The 16,804-nt window shown below is 43.3% G+C and overlaps 1 protein-coding gene across 5 annotated transcripts in view; it reads right to left on the reverse strand.

Moving 5' to 3' along the window:
- The window catches only part of LOC139268749 (torsin-1A-interacting protein 2-like), a 42,595-nt gene extending 32,753 nt beyond the window's left edge, over positions 1-9,842 (reverse strand). For all 5 annotated transcript variants that reach the window (XM_070887400.1, XM_070887401.1, XM_070887399.1 and 2 more), the window contains exons 1-3: positions 9,728-9,842; positions 4,396-4,494; positions 976-1,083 (exon numbers count right to left, since the gene is read on the reverse strand). In XM_070887400.1, the coding sequence (XP_070743501.1) occupies positions 976-1,083; positions 4,396-4,494; positions 9,728-9,746 (226 nt within the window). In that variant the 5' untranslated portion in view covers positions 9,747-9,842. The remainder of the gene's footprint in view (positions 1-975; positions 1,084-4,395; positions 4,495-9,727) is intronic.
- Positions 9,843-16,804: the final 6,962 nt, after the last annotated feature.

Genomic DNA, 16,804 nt, shown 5'->3' on the forward strand with positions numbered 1-16,804 from the left:
TTCCAAGCAACTCGATTCAGCAATTGCACCATCCCCTATATCATCACATGTTCTAGTGCTGTACAGACTCTTTCATTAACACAGCCACCCCATCTCCCTTCTATCTTATTATATCCCCCCTCGATATTTGAAAAGTTCAGCTCCCAGTCTAGCCTCAGTAGCTTTTGGACAGAGGATGTGTACAATAATGTATAGCAGAAAGTGAGCCAATTAACAGTTTCTGATGACAGCAGTTTCTCATGATTATCTGCTCTATCTCTTTTCCAATATTCTCCAGTTTATCATATACTCTCAGTACAGTAATAGTTTCCTTCTTACTCCTTAGAAAATAGATTCACTGTTCTGCAAGAGCATTTTGTGCCTCTTATTTAACAATGTTATCACAATAATTTGTGCATTAACGTGCACACCACTGAAATCTGCCTGTCTGGTAATATGGGGAGGCAGGAAACTTGTGGAACAGGTGAGGACTTGCTCCCTGTTCTCCCAACCCTCAGCTTTGGAATGAGATTGAGAGATTTCAGAGTAAATTGGGTTACATAGAATATACAGCACCGAAATAGGTCATTCAGCCCAACCAGTCCATGCCAGCGTTTATGCTCCACTCAAGCCTCCTCCCTTCCTTCCTCATCCAACTCTATCAGCATAAACCCCTATTCTCTTCTCCCCATCCTTATCTAGCTTCACCTTAAATGCATCAATACCATTCATCTCAACTGCTCCTCTCGTGATAGAGAGTTCCACATTCCCAGCACCCTCTGGGTAAACAAGTTTTTTTTGAATTCCCGATTTGATTTCTTGGTGACTTATCTTAAATTTGAGGGCCCCTTGTATTCTTGTACTGGGAAGAGTGCATGGCATGTGGTGAGGGAACGGAGTGTGTACAAACGACACCCGAGTACCCGTGATTAAAGTTAAGGACTGGATGTAAATGAGCTACCCAATCTGTCCAACATATAATCTGCACTTTCTCACCATTTTCAACTCGACTTTTCGAATCAGGCGGAGTTGGTTGTGTATCTTTCGTGCACTGCGGGTCTTGCAGATTTCCTGTCAGCTTCTCATGTTTTTCACTTGTGGATTCTGAGGGAAACAGAGGATATGCAGTTAGGGTCAGTCAGTGTTAATTACAAACAAAGAGATGCCAAGGTCTGAAATCCTCCTTTTAAACCAGTGTCCTACAATCACAATCGTGTAAATAGTTTCTGAAACCTTTTCACAGACATGTACAAATAAAAAATGCCTGTAAGCGATGCTGGCATCGAATCGAGTGCTTTCAGATAGATTGTGTGTATAATACTGTATAGCAGAAAGTGATTATCTGTTTGGCAGGGGACAGAAAGGTGAGGACTTGCTCTCTGCTCTCCCAACCCTCAGCTTCTCATCAGATGATGCGTACAATAATGAATAGTAGAAAATTATCCAATTAACAGATTCTCATGCCAAAAGGTAGTGAGACTGAGGTTTCTCATTATCATCTGCGTTATCTTTTTTCTAATATTCACCAGTCTACAATATACTCTCAGTACAGAAGTAGTTCCCTTCTTGTAGGGGGAGCTCTGTATTGTACCTGCCCCGGGAGCACTCGACACACTGGTTATAAAGTAGGTACACTGACAGGGTAATGTAGGTGGAGCTCTGTATTGTAAATTATACTAAAGGATTGACAGTGGATAGACAATGGCAGACATTTATAGATCACTTGGATGAATTTCAACAATTGTACATCCCTGTCTGGAGTAAAAATAAAACAGGTAAGGTAGCTCAACCATGGCTAACAAGGGAAATTAGGGATAGTGTTAAATCCAAGGAAGAGGCATATAAATTGGCCAGAATAATTGACCTGAGGACTGGGAGCAATTTAGAATTCAGCAGAGGAGGACAAAGGATCTAATTAGGAGGGGGAAAATAGAGTATGAGAGGAAGCTTGCAAGGAACATAAAAACTGACTGCAAAAGCTTCTATAGATATGTGAAGAGAAAAGGATTAGTGAAGACCAACGTAGGTCCTTTGCAGTCAGAATCAGGTGAATTTATAATGGGGAACAAAACAATAGCAGACCAATTGAACAAATACTTTGGATCTGTCTTCACTGAGGAAGACACAAATAACCTTCCAGAAATACTAGGGGTTTGAGGGTCTAGTGAAAAGGAGGAACTGAAGGAAATCCTTATTAGGCAGGAAATTGTGTTAGGGAAATTGATGGGATTGAAGACCAATAAATCCCTGGGGCCCGATAGGCTGCATCCCAGAATACTAAAGGAAGTGGCCCTAGATATAGTGGATACATTGGTCATCATTTTCCAACATTTTATTGACTCTGGATCACTTCCTATGGACTGGATGGTAGCTAATGTAACACCACTTTTTAAAAAAGGAGGGCAAGAGAAAACAGGCAATTATAGACCGGTTAGCCTGACATCGGTGGTGAGGAAAATGGTGGAATCAATTATTAAAGATGAAATAGCAGCGTATTTGGAAAGCAGTGACAGGATCGGTCCAAGTCAGCATGGATTTATGAAAGGAAATCATGCTTGACCAATCTTCTACAATTTTTTGAGGATGTAACTAGCAGAGTGGACAAGGGTGAGCCAGTGGATGTGGTGTATTTGGACTTTCAAAAGGCTTTTGACAAGGTCCCACACAAGAGATTGGTGTGCAAAATTAAAGCACATGGTATTGGGGGTAATGTACAGACATGGATGGAGAAATGGTTGGCAGACAGGAAGCAGAGAGCCGGGATAAACGGGTCCTTTTCAGAATGGCAGGCAGTGACTAGTGGGGTGCCGCAGGGCTCAGTGCTGGGACCCCAGCTATTTACAATATACATCAATGATTTAGATGAAGGAATTGAGTGTAATATCTCCAAGTTCGCAGATGACACTAAGCTGGGTGGCGGTGTGAGCTGTGAGGAGGATGCTAAGAGGCTTCAGGGTGACTTGGACAGGTTAAGTGAGTGGGTAAATGCATGGCAGATGCAGTATAATGTGGATAAATGTGAGGGTATCCACTTTGGTGGCAAAAACACGAAGGCAGAATATTATCTGAATGGCGGCAGATTAGGAAAAGGGGAGGTGCAACGAGACGTGGGTGTCATGGTACATCAGTCATTGAAAGTTGGCATGCAGGTACAGCAGGCGGTGAAGGCGGCAAATAGTATGTAGCTAGGAGATTTGAGTATAGGAGCAAGGAGGTCTTACTGCAGTTGTACAGGGCCTTGGTGAGGCCTCACCTAGAATATTGTGTTCAGTTTTGGTCTCCTAATTTGAGGAAGAATGCTCTTGCTATTGAGGGAGTACAGCGAAGGTTCACCAGACTGATTCCCGGGATGGCAGGACTGACATATGTGGAGAGACTGGATTGACTGGCCTGTATTCACTGGAGTTTAGAAGGATGAGAGGGGATCTCATAGAAACATATAAAATTCTGACGGGACGGGACAGGTTAGATGCAGGAAGAATGTTCCCGATGTTGAGGAAGTCCAGAACCAGGGGACACAGTCTAAGGATAAGGGGTAAGCCATTTAGGACTGAGATGAGGAGAAACTTCTTCACTCAGAGAGTTGTTAACCTGTGGAATTCTCTACCACAGAGAGTTGTTGATGCCAGTTCATTGGATATATTCAAAAGGGAGTTAGATATGGCCCTTACGGCTAAAGGGATCAAGTGATATGGAGAGAAAGCAGGAAAGGGGTATGATCAACCATGATCTTATTGAATGGCCTTCTCCTGCACCTATTTTCTATGTTTCTAACCAGTCCATGCTGGCGTTTGTGCTCCAATCGAGCCTGTTCCCATCCTTCCTCATCTAACTATCAGCATAATCCTTCATTCCCTTCTCCCTTCTATGCTCATCTCATCATCATCGTCCTCATAGACAGTCCCTTGGAATCGAGGAAGGCTTACTTCCACTCTAAAAATGAGTTCTTGGGTGACTGAGTAGTCCAATACGAGAGCCACAGTCCCCGTCACAGGTGGGATGGATAGTCGTTGAGGAAAAGGATGGGCGGGACAGGTTTACCGCACGCTCTTTCCGCTGCCTGCGCTTGATTTCTGCAGACTCAAGGTGCTCATGCTTATCTAGCTTCCCTTTAAAAACATCTATACTATTTGCCTCAACTAATACCCCCTTGGTAGAGAGTTCCACGTTCTCACCACTCGTGGTAAACAAGTTTCTTCTCAATTCCCGATTTGATTTCTAACCGATTTATCTTATATTGATAGCGTCTTATATTCCTGTACTGGGAGGAGTGCATGGCATGTGGTGAGGGAACAGAGAGTGTACAGACCATACCCAAGTACTGTTGATTAAACAAGAAATGAACGTAAAGCTCTCCATTCTGACCAACACACGGAATATTCCTCAAAAACATCTGCAGCTTCTCTCCTTTTTTACCTTGATTTTCCTCATCAGATTTATTTGGTTTTCCATCAGCAGCGAACTGCAGGTCTTCCCACGGCTCAGCATCACATCTCGGTGTTTCAGTTGTGGGTTCTGAGTGAATCAGAAGAAATGTAGTTAGGAACAATCAGTGTTAATTACAAACAAAGAGTCTCTGATCAACAAGGTCTCAAAATATCACCATTGTAAGAATTATTTCTGAAATCTTTACATGGACACTTACAAAAAATGGCCCTGAAAAGAAGTGATTACAGACTGAAATTTAATCAATCGCTTTTGGACAGATGACGTGAACAATAATCGGACCGATCTTGTGGTGGGTATGACGGCATAGAGCAAACAATATTCTGGAATGAATTACACTGAAATGTGGTAAATAATGGAATATTGGATCAAATTTCAATTTCTGTAGCTCTGCGTCAACGAACTTGCAAGCATCTGTCCGAGTGATGCTGTGGTTTGGTGTACCAATCAAAGATTACCCTATATTTCCCCATCAAGAGATGTTATCAATCATGCACACGCCACCACTGAAGGCAGAATACAGGTTAAGTGTCACTGATTCCTCTTGCACAGCTCCTAGCCAGCGGTTTTGGAATAAGATTGACTCAAACCTCAGCAAGTTGTTTTCCCATTATTTCGTAAACGCGAGATTGCATTGAGTCAGGTAAGTGGCTCCAGAATGTATGGACTGTACCTTGCTTAGTTAGGTTTGTCATTAAATATAACAGGGAAATATTACAAGTGCTTGAGGTGCCCCGTGATCCTGGATTAGCATGGAATGTAACTGAGTGGCTGAAGATAGGTTCTGTACATGATAATGTATCACAGAATAATGTATATCGGGTGTGATCTAATTAAGAGGTTCTGAAGACTGCAAGTAGCGAGACTGGAAGCTTCACCACATGTTCTCCACAAAGATTAGTGGGGTGCCCCAAGGATTGGTTCCGGGACACCAATGTCTAATTTATATCCATTCAGAAATGTACTGCAAATTAAATCAAATTCACATATGATGCTTAACTGGGAAAGGGGAAAGTCAAATTTGACGAGGCGGCCCAAAGACCGGCTAAAGGAGCTCAGTAAATTCTGGAACGAACAGGATAGTAACAGATAAAATTCAGCACAGAAAAGTGTACCCAACTGCACACTGAAAGCAAAAACTGAGTACTGTGTGTCTTGCTTCTGGTATTTCCTCCAATAAGTTTGTCTTGTTTTAATGACAAAAGGCAGTTTCCATAAACAGCACGAGTTCAAAAATCGATGCCCTTATAGTGTATATGTTAGCATGTCCAGCTTTAGCAATTTTAACTAATTGCAGTCATGTAGGATTCCCATGCGTTCTCCTGTTTCTCCCAAAGGCAGAAAATACCGAACTATCAAACCCAGGTTAAAACTGTCAGATTTATCGATAGACAGAAGACAAAGGACAAAGCAAAATAAATTAATAAGCAAAATATTAAAAAGCAATGAAATTAGAATCAGCCCACAAGGCTACCCTTTTTAGTGTTTTTATAAAAACAGACTATGACAAGGGAGCAGACTTTTGGTTGAAACAGTCAGATTTCTCTGCTTTCAGGCACAATGTTGCATGTAGACAACCCATTTCTCAGTTCATCCAAATGTTATCTTTTACCAAAGCAATAAATTCCCCAGTTCTTTCCAGTCCAAAAAGCTCTCAAGCTCTGGAGTTGTCAATCATCCATGTATTCGGAACTATTGCACAGAATGCTGACCAACAGTTGGTTACCCGCATTGGTGTTTGAATACCTGATAATGCCTTGACTAAGTAGCAACAAAACCTCTCGAACAGGAGTGATTTCCAGATCAATCTGTCCTTCTCCCAAAGTTAATCCATCTCCTGTACCTTCATTTTGAAATTTGATGAGGAAAGAGAGCTTCCATTTTAACTCCAGATATTTCAAAACTACGAAATGAAGGACAAAACTGCCCCAATTATGTCAGGCGTAGTCGGTGAAATTGAACCAAGTATACATGCCTCAGTAGACGCTTAGCATGTCCTGTCACGGAGGAAGAAGCAATCAACAAAGAATACAGAACGTTCCATTAATTTATTAAATCAGTAGGGTATGTCAGACAATGTACAGTACTTTAGTCACTAAGATGAGACATATTCAAATCCCAGAGATGGTATGAAGAGCCATGAGGCTACTGCTTATTGTAGGAGTACTCCATCATGAGGAAAGACTGGATAAACTTGGGTTCTGTAGCCTTGAAAGGAATCAACTGAGGGGACCTTACAGGAGGCATAAGGATGTCAAATAGTATAGAAAAATTAAATCTCGAGCACTATTTCAATGCATGCCAAAGTAGGACAAACAGGCACAGTTCAAACTGGTAAAAAGCAAACTTAGAATCAATATTTTGAAGTTCTTCATAGAAAGAATTATCAGCATTGGGAATAGACATCCTCATAAGATAATGGAGACAAAACCCAAGAGATGGCTAGATGTTGGGATTAAAGTAATTATGGAAAGATACCAGAAAATATCGAAGGGAAAAATGTTCAACTGGGCTAATTTCAGTCATTTAAGAAGGAACTTAGCACAGGTAGATTGGAAAAGGTGATTGCAGGGTAAAGCAGCAACAGAGGGAAGAGATAGTTCAGGTACAAACTCGGCATATTCCTCTGACAGGAAAGGGAGAGCATCCAAAGTGCCCTGGTTGACAAAGGAAATAAAAGCTGAAATAAAGCAGAAAACGGAGGTTTATGACAAATGCCAAGAGCAAGATTGAGTTAATAACCAGGAAGCTATTGGAAAGTACAGGAGGGAATTGAAAACGTTAATACCGGAGTCAAAGAGAGGTTACGAGAAATGATTCGCAAGCAACATTAAATTGAACCCTCAAACATTTTATAAACATATAAAGTGTAAGTGGTTAGCTGGGGAAAACGTTGTGCCTATTAAGGACCCAAACGAAACTCTTCATGAAGAGGCAGAGGACATGGTTAAAGTATTAAATGACTACTTTGTATCTGTCTTCACAAAGGAAGCAGATGATGGGGAGGGTACACTAAGAGGAGAGGGAAGTTATAGACAGGGTAGTAATAGATGGAGAAGACGTACTAAAGGGATTGGCATTACTGAAATTAGCTTTATGACAGCAAGTCACCTGGTCCAGATGGATGCATTCTAGGTTGCTGAAAGAAGCAAAGGTAGAAATAGCAGAAGGATTGGTCAGAATCTTTCACTCCTAATTGAATAAAGGAGTGGTGCCGGAGGACTGGAGGGTTGCTAATGTTATACCACTATTAAAAGGGGATGGGGATAAACCAGGAAACTACAGGCCAGTCAGCCTAACATTGGTGGTGGGGAAGTTATTGGAAACGATTCTCAGCGATGTAATAAACTTTTATTTAGAAAGGCGTGGGTTAATGAAGGATAGCCAACATGGATTTGTTCAAGGCAGATCGTATATTGATTGAATTCCTTGATGAGGTAATAGAATGTTGATCAAGGTAGTGCAGTAGATGTATGGACTTTCAGAAGGCATTCGACAAAGTGTCACAGGAGGCTTATGAAGAAGATTGAAGCCCATGGAATGAAGAGAAAGTGGTGGTTCTGGATCTGCTCAGTGACAGGAAGCAAAGGGTGGTGGTGAATGGAGGTGGTTTGATGTGATGTTCCCCAAGGGTCAGTTCTGGGTCCATTTTTTTTATAAACGATCTAGACTCGGATGTAGGGAGCAGCATTATAAAGTTTGTAGATGATACGCAACTTGGTAAAGTAGTAGTGATGAGGATAGTTTATCGACTTCAGGATGACATAGACAGGATGGTGAAATGGGCAGGAACAATGCAAAGTAGTGTGAAGTGATGCACTTTAGGAGGACTAATATGGAAAGACAGCATACTATAAATGGCATAATTTTGAAAAGTGTAGAAAGCAGAGAAACCTTGGTGTCCATATACACAAATCCTTAGAGGTGGCATGGCAAGTTTAAAGGGTGGTTAAAAAAACATATGGTTGCTTGGGTTTATAACTGGAGGATTAGAATATGAGAGAGACATCAGGTTAGAACTTTATAAATCGCTGGTTAGGCCTCATCTGGAGTATTGTGGACAATTCTGGTAACCACACTTCACAAAAGATGTAAAAGCCTTAGAAAGGGTACAAAGGTTTATCAGGCATGAGGGGCTGCAGTTATGAGGAGAGATTGTAAAACTTAGGACTGTTCTCCTTAGAACAGAGAAAGGCAAAAGGTGACCTAATAGAGGTTTTCAAGATGATGCGAGGTTTTGACAGAGTAGAGAAAAACTATTCCTTCTGGCGAGTGGGTCAATAACCACAGGTCAAAGATTCAAAATCATTGGAAAAGATCTAGAGGGCAGATGAGAAGATTTTGTTTTCCACCGAGAGTTGTCGAGATCTGGAACCCGATCTGAAAAGGTGATGGAAGCTGATTGCATTAATAATTTAAAAAGAGTTGAACAGATACTTGATGAGGAGCTTACAGGGTTATGGACAAAAAGTGGGGATGTGGGATAACATCACTGCTCCTTCAAAGAGCCAGCACGGGCCAAATGGCCTCTTTCTGTGCTGTAAGTATCTATGATTCTACGTTGACAGAGGACTGTAGGTTTTCTAGATGGATGAGCTAAAATTGGACAAATTTATCATGAATACCAAAGATATTCAGTGAAAAGATCGTGCAGCACAAATAGTTGTTTGTGTTAATTGGTTGGTTTGCTCAGATTAGTCAGATGCATAACTTACGCAGTCTACATAAATTTTTCACATTTAAACAGGAACACGCACCCAACTAATGGCCGACTGTATACAAAATGGTTTCGGTTTCTTTTATTACAGCTAACTAGGAAATGTGGTTTCGCTTTCCTTCCAGATTTCCTAAAAGGTGCCAATGATCTACACAAAGTAGACAGTGCAAGTAGCCAGTGGGACTAATGGTCAGAATTATCTCGGCTCACGGGGCAGTCTCTGGTTGCTGAACACAAACAGGAGCAGCTTTTAAACTTTGCAGTGACTCGGGTAAAGCTCACGGATAGGATCGCTGTGACCATTCCTTGCAGGGAACCACTTCATTGATTTAATATCACACCTGAAAGGTCAACTCTCGATAAATTCTGCCCTGCCCGCAAGAGTGTTTCCAGCGTTTGCTGTTTTTTGTTTATCACATTTCCAGCAACTGCAGTCTTGCTTTTTGTTTTTATCAACTTCTCAGCCACTGGCAACTCCATCACCAATTCAGCCACTTCCTGGAAACTCACTCAACACAAGCACCGCATTCCCACTCACTCATACACACACACACACTCTCTCTCTCTCTCTCTCTCTCTCTTCACCTTCCTGCTGGCGCTCCATGCTGTCAGTGAGATTTTGTCCAGCCTTTGCAAACCCACAATGTTACCATCCGACCGCTGCTCCGGCACTCCGCTCTCCCCCGCAACCAGCACACTTCCGCGTCTGCAGCAACACGGCGTTTGTTTCCGCCCGGACAACGGCACGATTGCGAAGGCAGAGAGGGGGAGGGAGTGATATTGGGACGGACTGCGGGGCACAGAGTACTTCCGGTAACCTCCAGTTCGGGGCAAACAATCTGCAACTCAACAGAGACCCAATCCTGATTGCATGAGTTAACTAACTTATGTCTCCTTGTCCTAGCCTCCCCACCAGCAGAAACAGTTTCTCTCTATTTACCCAATCAATTTATTTCAAAATCCTAAAAACTGCAATCAAATCACCCTTTAACCTTTTATATTCTAGGGAGTACAATCCTAGTTTATGCAATTTCTCCTCATAATCTAACCCTTGGAGCCCTGGTAACATTCTGGTGAATCTGCGCTGTACTCATTCCAAGGCCAATATACCCTTTCTAAGCTGATGCCCAGAATTGTACGCAATACAGATGTGGTCGAACCAGGGCTTTGGACAGCTGCAGCAAAACGTCCTCCCTTTATATTCTAGCCCTCTAGTTATAAAGCCTAACATTCCATTAGCCTTTTTGATTTTTTTATTGCACCTGAAAACTACATTTTAATGATCTGTGTACATGGATCTTGGACCTCCACTCTTCCTAGCTTTTCACCGTTTAAATAATACTCTGATCTATCCTTTTGTGGTCCAAAATAGATGACCTGTGCTGAAATCCATCTGCCACAGTTTTCCCCATGACACTTTGTAATTTAATGCTCATTTCTATGCCACCAATCTTTGTGTCACCAACAAACTTGGATATATGGCTCTCTTGCTTTATCTAAGTCACTAATAAATACAGTGAATAGTTGAGGCCCCAGCACAGGTCTTTGTGGGACACCACTAGTCATTTCCTTCCAATACTCTCCGTCTTCTACCGTTTAACCAATCTCCTAATCAAGTTAATAATTTGCCTTCAATTCCATGAGCTTTAATTTTAGCTAGCAGTGTCTTACTGTGGAATTTTATTGAATGCCTTTTGAATGTTCATATAAGCTACATCCATAGACATTCACCTGTCCAATACATTAGTTACTTCCTCAAAAAATTAGGGGCCAAAATTCAGGGTCTCAAAGAGACCCGTTAATACCTGTTTGCGGTGGCCATTCTTAAAAATCGAATGGCTGCCGCTTTGGGATCAACTAGCTTTGGGATCAACTGACCAGTGGTCAGCCTGGCACCCCCTCTTGGGTGCCAGCCGCTGACCCGGCCGAAATCTTCCCTGGTGGCCCAGTAACCAAATATAAAAAATGATAGAATCGCTCCCCTTTAATGGAGGGGAGAGATCATGGTGACACGCGCTGTGACGTCACCACGACTTGACAGCGCAGAGGCCCCATCCGACCCATTTTCAGCCAGTCAGCCTGGCTTTCAGGCTAAGGCCCAACCCCATTATGAGTCATTTCCTGTGGGACTTAGAAAAAATGTCAAAGCCCTGAAAATGGCTCTACCTAGTGTACCAAGGATTCCAGCGGTAAGTACCATTCTAAACATCATAGGTACACCCTCTGGCACACCTGAATTTCGACCCCTAGATTTCTTAGACATGACCTACCCTTTACAAATCCATGTTGGCTCACTATAATCAGCTCAAATTTCTCAAGTGCTCAGGCACTCGGTCCTTAATTATAGATTCCAATATCTTCCCTACAACAAATGTTGGACTAACAGAGTTATAATTTCCTGGTTTCTCTCTCTCACCTTTTTTAAGTAATGGAGTTACATTTGCAATTTTCCAATCTAAAGGTACAATCCTGAATCGAGAGAGCTTTAGATTATGGCTAAAGCATCTGAACTGTCCTCACCCAATTCCTATAAAACTCTGTGATGGAAACGATCAGTACCTGGGAATTAGTCAGTCTTTAGTGTCATTATTTTTCGATTGAATTTTTCTCACATGGGATATCAGGATCTTTTCACAACTTGACCTGTTTTTGTATGCAAACAATTGGCCATAATTTGATGTAGCATGTCTGCCATTAGTTTGACTTTCCCTTGCATGTTTAGGTTTGTAATTTTTTGCATGACAAGTTGCTGAAAGCATGAGCTGATAATGTTGCAGCAACGGAAACAGGACATCTGGGACCTGAGTGAACAGGTCAAGAAACAGTGCATCTCCTTAACCAATCAAATTGAAGAATTGTGAAATTAACAGCACAAGGACTGAAAAGGAAGTGCAAATTAGAATGGGTGAATTCAATGTCAAATCAGGTACAGAAAGAGAAATAGATGAAAAGAGAGATTGGATTAAGAGAGAACAAAGAGGGAAAAATAAAAAAAATATTTTAATTTGAAATTTTACATTTTTAAAATCTCCAACCACAATTAAAACGTGAAGGAATGCGACTCCACACTTGTAATAGTTAATTTTCAGTACCAGAGAGATTGGTTGGCAGTAATTAACACTTATCACATTGTTAAAATGTCAGCTGTGGCTCAGTGGGTAGCACTCTCGCCTCTGAGTTAGAAGGTTGTGGATTCAAGTCCCACTCCAGGGACTTGAGCACAAAAAAAATCTGTAAGCTGACGAAAGTGCAGTGCTGAGGGAGTGCTGCGCTGTCGGAGCTGCTGTCTTTTGGATGAGACATTAAACTGAGGCCCTGTCTGTTCTTTTCAAGTGAATGTAAAAGATCCTATGTCACTATTTTGAAGGATATGGTGTATTTGGACTTTCAAAGGCTTTTGACAAGGTCCCACACAAGAGATTAGTGTTCAAAATTAAAGCACATGGTATTGGGGGTAATGTATTGACGTGGATAGAGAACTAGCTGGAAGACAGGAAGCAGAGAGTCGGGATAAACGGGTCCTTTTCAGAATGGCAGGCAGTGACTAGTGGGGTGCCGCAGGGCTCAGTGCTGGGACCCCAGCTATTTACAATATACATCAATGATTTAGATAAAGGAATTGAGTGTAATATCTCCAAGTTTGCAGATGACACTAAGCTGGGTGGCGGTGTGAGCTGTGAGGAGGATGCTAAGAGACTGCAGGGTGACTTGGACAGGTTAGGTGAATGGGCAAATGCATGGCAGATGCAGTATAATGTGGATAAATGCGAGGTTATCCACTTTGGTGGAAAAAACATGAAGGCAGAATATTATCTGAATGGCGGCAGATTAGGAAAAGGGGAGGTGCAACGAGACGTGGGTGTCATGGTACATCAGTCATTGAAAGTTGGCATGCAGGTACAGCAGGCGGTGAAGAAGGCAAATGGTATGTTGGCCTTCATAGCTAGGGGATTTGAGTATAGGAGCAGGGAGGTCTTACTGCAGTTGTACAGAGCCTTGGTGAGGGTTCACCTGGAATATTGTGTTCAGTTTTGGTCTCCTAATCTGAGGAAGGACGTTCTTGCTATTGAGGGAATGCAGCGAAGGTTCACCAGACTGATTCCCGGGATGGCGGGACTGACATATGAGGAGAGACTGGATCGACTGGGCCTATATTCACTGGAGTTTAGAAGAATGAGAGGGGATCTCACAGAAACATATAAAATTCTGACGGGACTGGACAGGTCAGATGCAGGAAGAATGTTCCCGATGTTGGGGAAGTCCAGAACCAGGGGACACAGTCTAAGGATATGGGGTAAGCCATTTAGGACCGAGATGAGGAGAAACGTCTTCACTCAGAGAGTTGTTAACCTGTGGAATTCTCTGCTGCAGAGAGTTGTTGATGCCAGTTCATTGGATATATTCAAAAGGGAGTTAGATATGGCCCTTACAGCTAAAGGGATCAAGGAATATGGAGAGAAAGCAGGAAAGAGGTACTGAGGTGAATGATCAGCCATGATCTTATTGAATGGTGGTGCAGCCTCGAAGGGCCAAATGGCCTACTCCTGCACCTATTTCCTATGTAAGAGCAGAGGAGTTATCCCCAGTGTCCTGGCCAATATTTATCTCTCAATCAACGTAAAAAGAACCCAGATTATCTGATCATTATCACATTGCTGTGTGTGGGAGCTTGCTTGTGTGCAAATTGGCTGCTGCGTTTCCCACAATACAACAGTGACTACAGTCCAAAAATATTTCATTGGCAGTAAAGCACTTTGAGACATCCAGTGGTTGTGAAAGGCGCTATATAAATCCAAGTCTCTGACCCCATCCAAGCCCAAGTTCATGCCTCCCCCAGCCGAATTTCCTGACCCCAACCCAAGTTCATCCCTCTACTCCAAGCTCATGCCTCCTCCAGCCCAAGATCCTTACCGACTCCCCCCCCCACCCCCAAGTTCCTAACCCTACCCGCCCCAGCCCAAGTTCCTGACCTTACCCCCCACTACCCTGCCACAGATGGATGTATGGGTCACGGATTGTGAACAGGTTTATTGGGTATGAAGTGAATAGTGACAATGTCGTGACTTCCGGATTTCATCCACTCCAACGATGTCCCTTGTAACACACACCGAGCTTTCCAGGAAATTGAGTGTGGGTGTAAAGGGGGTTGGAAGAACGTAATACATCTTCCCTGAGTTCCCTCTCTCCCCTTCTCGCTTTCCCTCCTACCCCATCTCTCTCGCCCCCCGATGTCTCTTTTTCTCTCCCCACCATGTCTCTCTCCCGCCACCCGCCCCATGTCTCTCTCCCTCCCAACCCCCCGCATGTCTTTCTCTCCCACAGAAGGCCGCGAAAATGTTCCAAATAATGCAAAGGCTGGAAATGTTTCAGCAGTAGACTCCATGAGGACTCGTCGGAAGGTCAGCAGCACCTCATTGCGGGGCTCCACTTTCGTTATTGGTTTCGAGTCTGCACATGCGCGAGAGGCGCTGGGGGTGGAGTCCAGAGGACACAGGCGCAGAAACAACACAGTGCAAATAGTCTCTCTGATAAATATTGGCCAGGACACGAAAGCGGAACAATACCAAGATGGAAGGGGCCGGGAAAGGGAAGCACTTTTTAATCTTAAATTAGGCCGCAGTTCCCCAAGCGCTTTTGCTCCAATATAAAGTGGTCTTGGGTGCATTTCAATGAAAAAGCGGTGATATAAATTAAGAGACCATTGCGGGTACAAAAGGCATGAGGTATACGTCTGGTACAGGTTTATGTTTGCACTGAGTGCACATTAACTCCAGCTTTAGTTTCTCACCACCGGCCAACTAATGTTGGAAACAAAGTTATTGCTAAGGTCTGGTGTAATAATAAAAAAACTTAACAGTACAAGTCATTTCCTTGTGTTTTCCTTCCATCAACAATATCCATCTATTTGTTTTTGGGATGAGACATTAAATCTGCTCCTGGATTAATAAGGTAAATCGTGTCTAACTAACCTGATTGCGGTAGTATGGGATCTGAGACTTTGCCCAGAATGTATGGACACACTTATTTGCACGAGCAACATGCTCTGATTGGGTCACCGTGATCACATGACCTGATTGCTGATTGGTCCCCTTGGAGGATAAGGCACACCCAGGAGTTTCTCTGGAATGTGTAATTAGAACCATCCAGCCCAAGTTCTCAGTGACTTTGCAAAGGGCAATTTGAGCCATTCTGATTGCCGCGTCCAGACAGGATAGAGCTAGCCCATCCCCGCCCAAGTTGTTTGTGGGAGCTTGCTTTACGCAAATTGGCTGCCGCGTTTCCCACACTACAACAGTGACTACACTCCAAAAGTACTTAACTTGCTGTACAGTGTTTGAGACATCCGGTGGTCATGAAAGGCGCTATATAAATCCAAGTCTTTCTTTCAAGTTCATATCCAGCCCTCCCTCCCCCCGCCCCCAGCCCAATTAACAGTGCTGTTAGGGAGGGAGTTCCAGGATTTTGACCCTGCGACGATGAAGGAACGGTGATATATTTCCAAGTCAGAATGGTGTGTGTCTTGGAGAGGGACCTGCAGGTGATGGTTTTCCCATGCGCTGCTTCCCTTGTCCTTCTAGTTGGTAGAGGTCGTGGGTTCGGGAGGTGCTGCAGTGCATCTTGTAGATGGTATACATTGCATCTACGGTGTGTCGGTAGTGAATGTTGAAAGTGGTGGATGGGGTGCTAATCAAGTGGGCTGCTCGTTTTGGATGGTATCGAGCTTCTTGAGTGTTGTTGGAGCTGCATTCACCCAGGTGAGTGGAGAGTATTCCATAACATTCCTGCACTTGTGCCTTGTAGATGGTGGAAAGGCTTTCGGGAGTCAGGAAGTGAGACACTCGGCGCAGAATACCCAGCCTCTGATCTGCTCTTGTCACAATATTTATGTGGCTGGTCCAGTTAAGGTTCATCTATGGTGACCCCCAAGGATATTGATGGTGGGGGATTCAGCGATGGTAATGCTATTGAATATCAAGGGGCAGTGGTTAGACTCTCTCGCTTGTTGGAGATGGTCATTGCCTGGCGTTTGCATGGAGCAAATGTTACTTGCCACTTATCAGCCCAAGCCTGAATGTTATCCAGGTCTTGCTGCATGTGGGTATGGACTGCTTCATTATGAGGAATCACGCATGGCACTGAACACTGTGCAGTCATTAGCGAACATCCCCACTTCTAATCTTATGATGGAGGGAAGGTCATTGATGAAGAAGCTGAAGATGGTTGGGCCTAGGACACTGCCCTGAGGAACTCCTGCAGCAATGTCCTGGGGCTGTGATGATTGACCTCCAACCATCACAACCATCTTCCTTTGTGCTCGGTATGACCCCAGCCAGTGGAGAGTTTTCCCCCTGACTCCCATTGACTTCAGTTTTACTAGGGCTCCTTGATGTCACATTCATTCAAATGCTGCCTTGATGTCAAGGGCAGTGAATCTCACCTCACTTCTGGAATTCAGCTCTTTTGTCCATGTTTGGACCATGGCTGTAATGAGGTCTGGAACGAAGTGGTCCTAACAGAACCCAAACTGGGCAATGGTGAGCAGGTTCATAGTGAGTAATTGTCGCTTTATAGCACTTGAAGCCTTCAATCCCTTTGCTGATGATTGGAGAGTAAGCTAATGGGGTATTAATTGGCTAGATTGGATTGTCCTGCTTTTTGTGA

The sequence above is a fragment of the Pristiophorus japonicus genome, chromosome 8 (genome assembly GCF_044704955.1).
Source record: "Pristiophorus japonicus isolate sPriJap1 chromosome 8, sPriJap1.hap1, whole genome shotgun sequence".
Classification (NCBI taxonomy): domain Eukaryota; kingdom Metazoa; phylum Chordata; class Chondrichthyes; family Pristiophoridae; genus Pristiophorus; species Pristiophorus japonicus.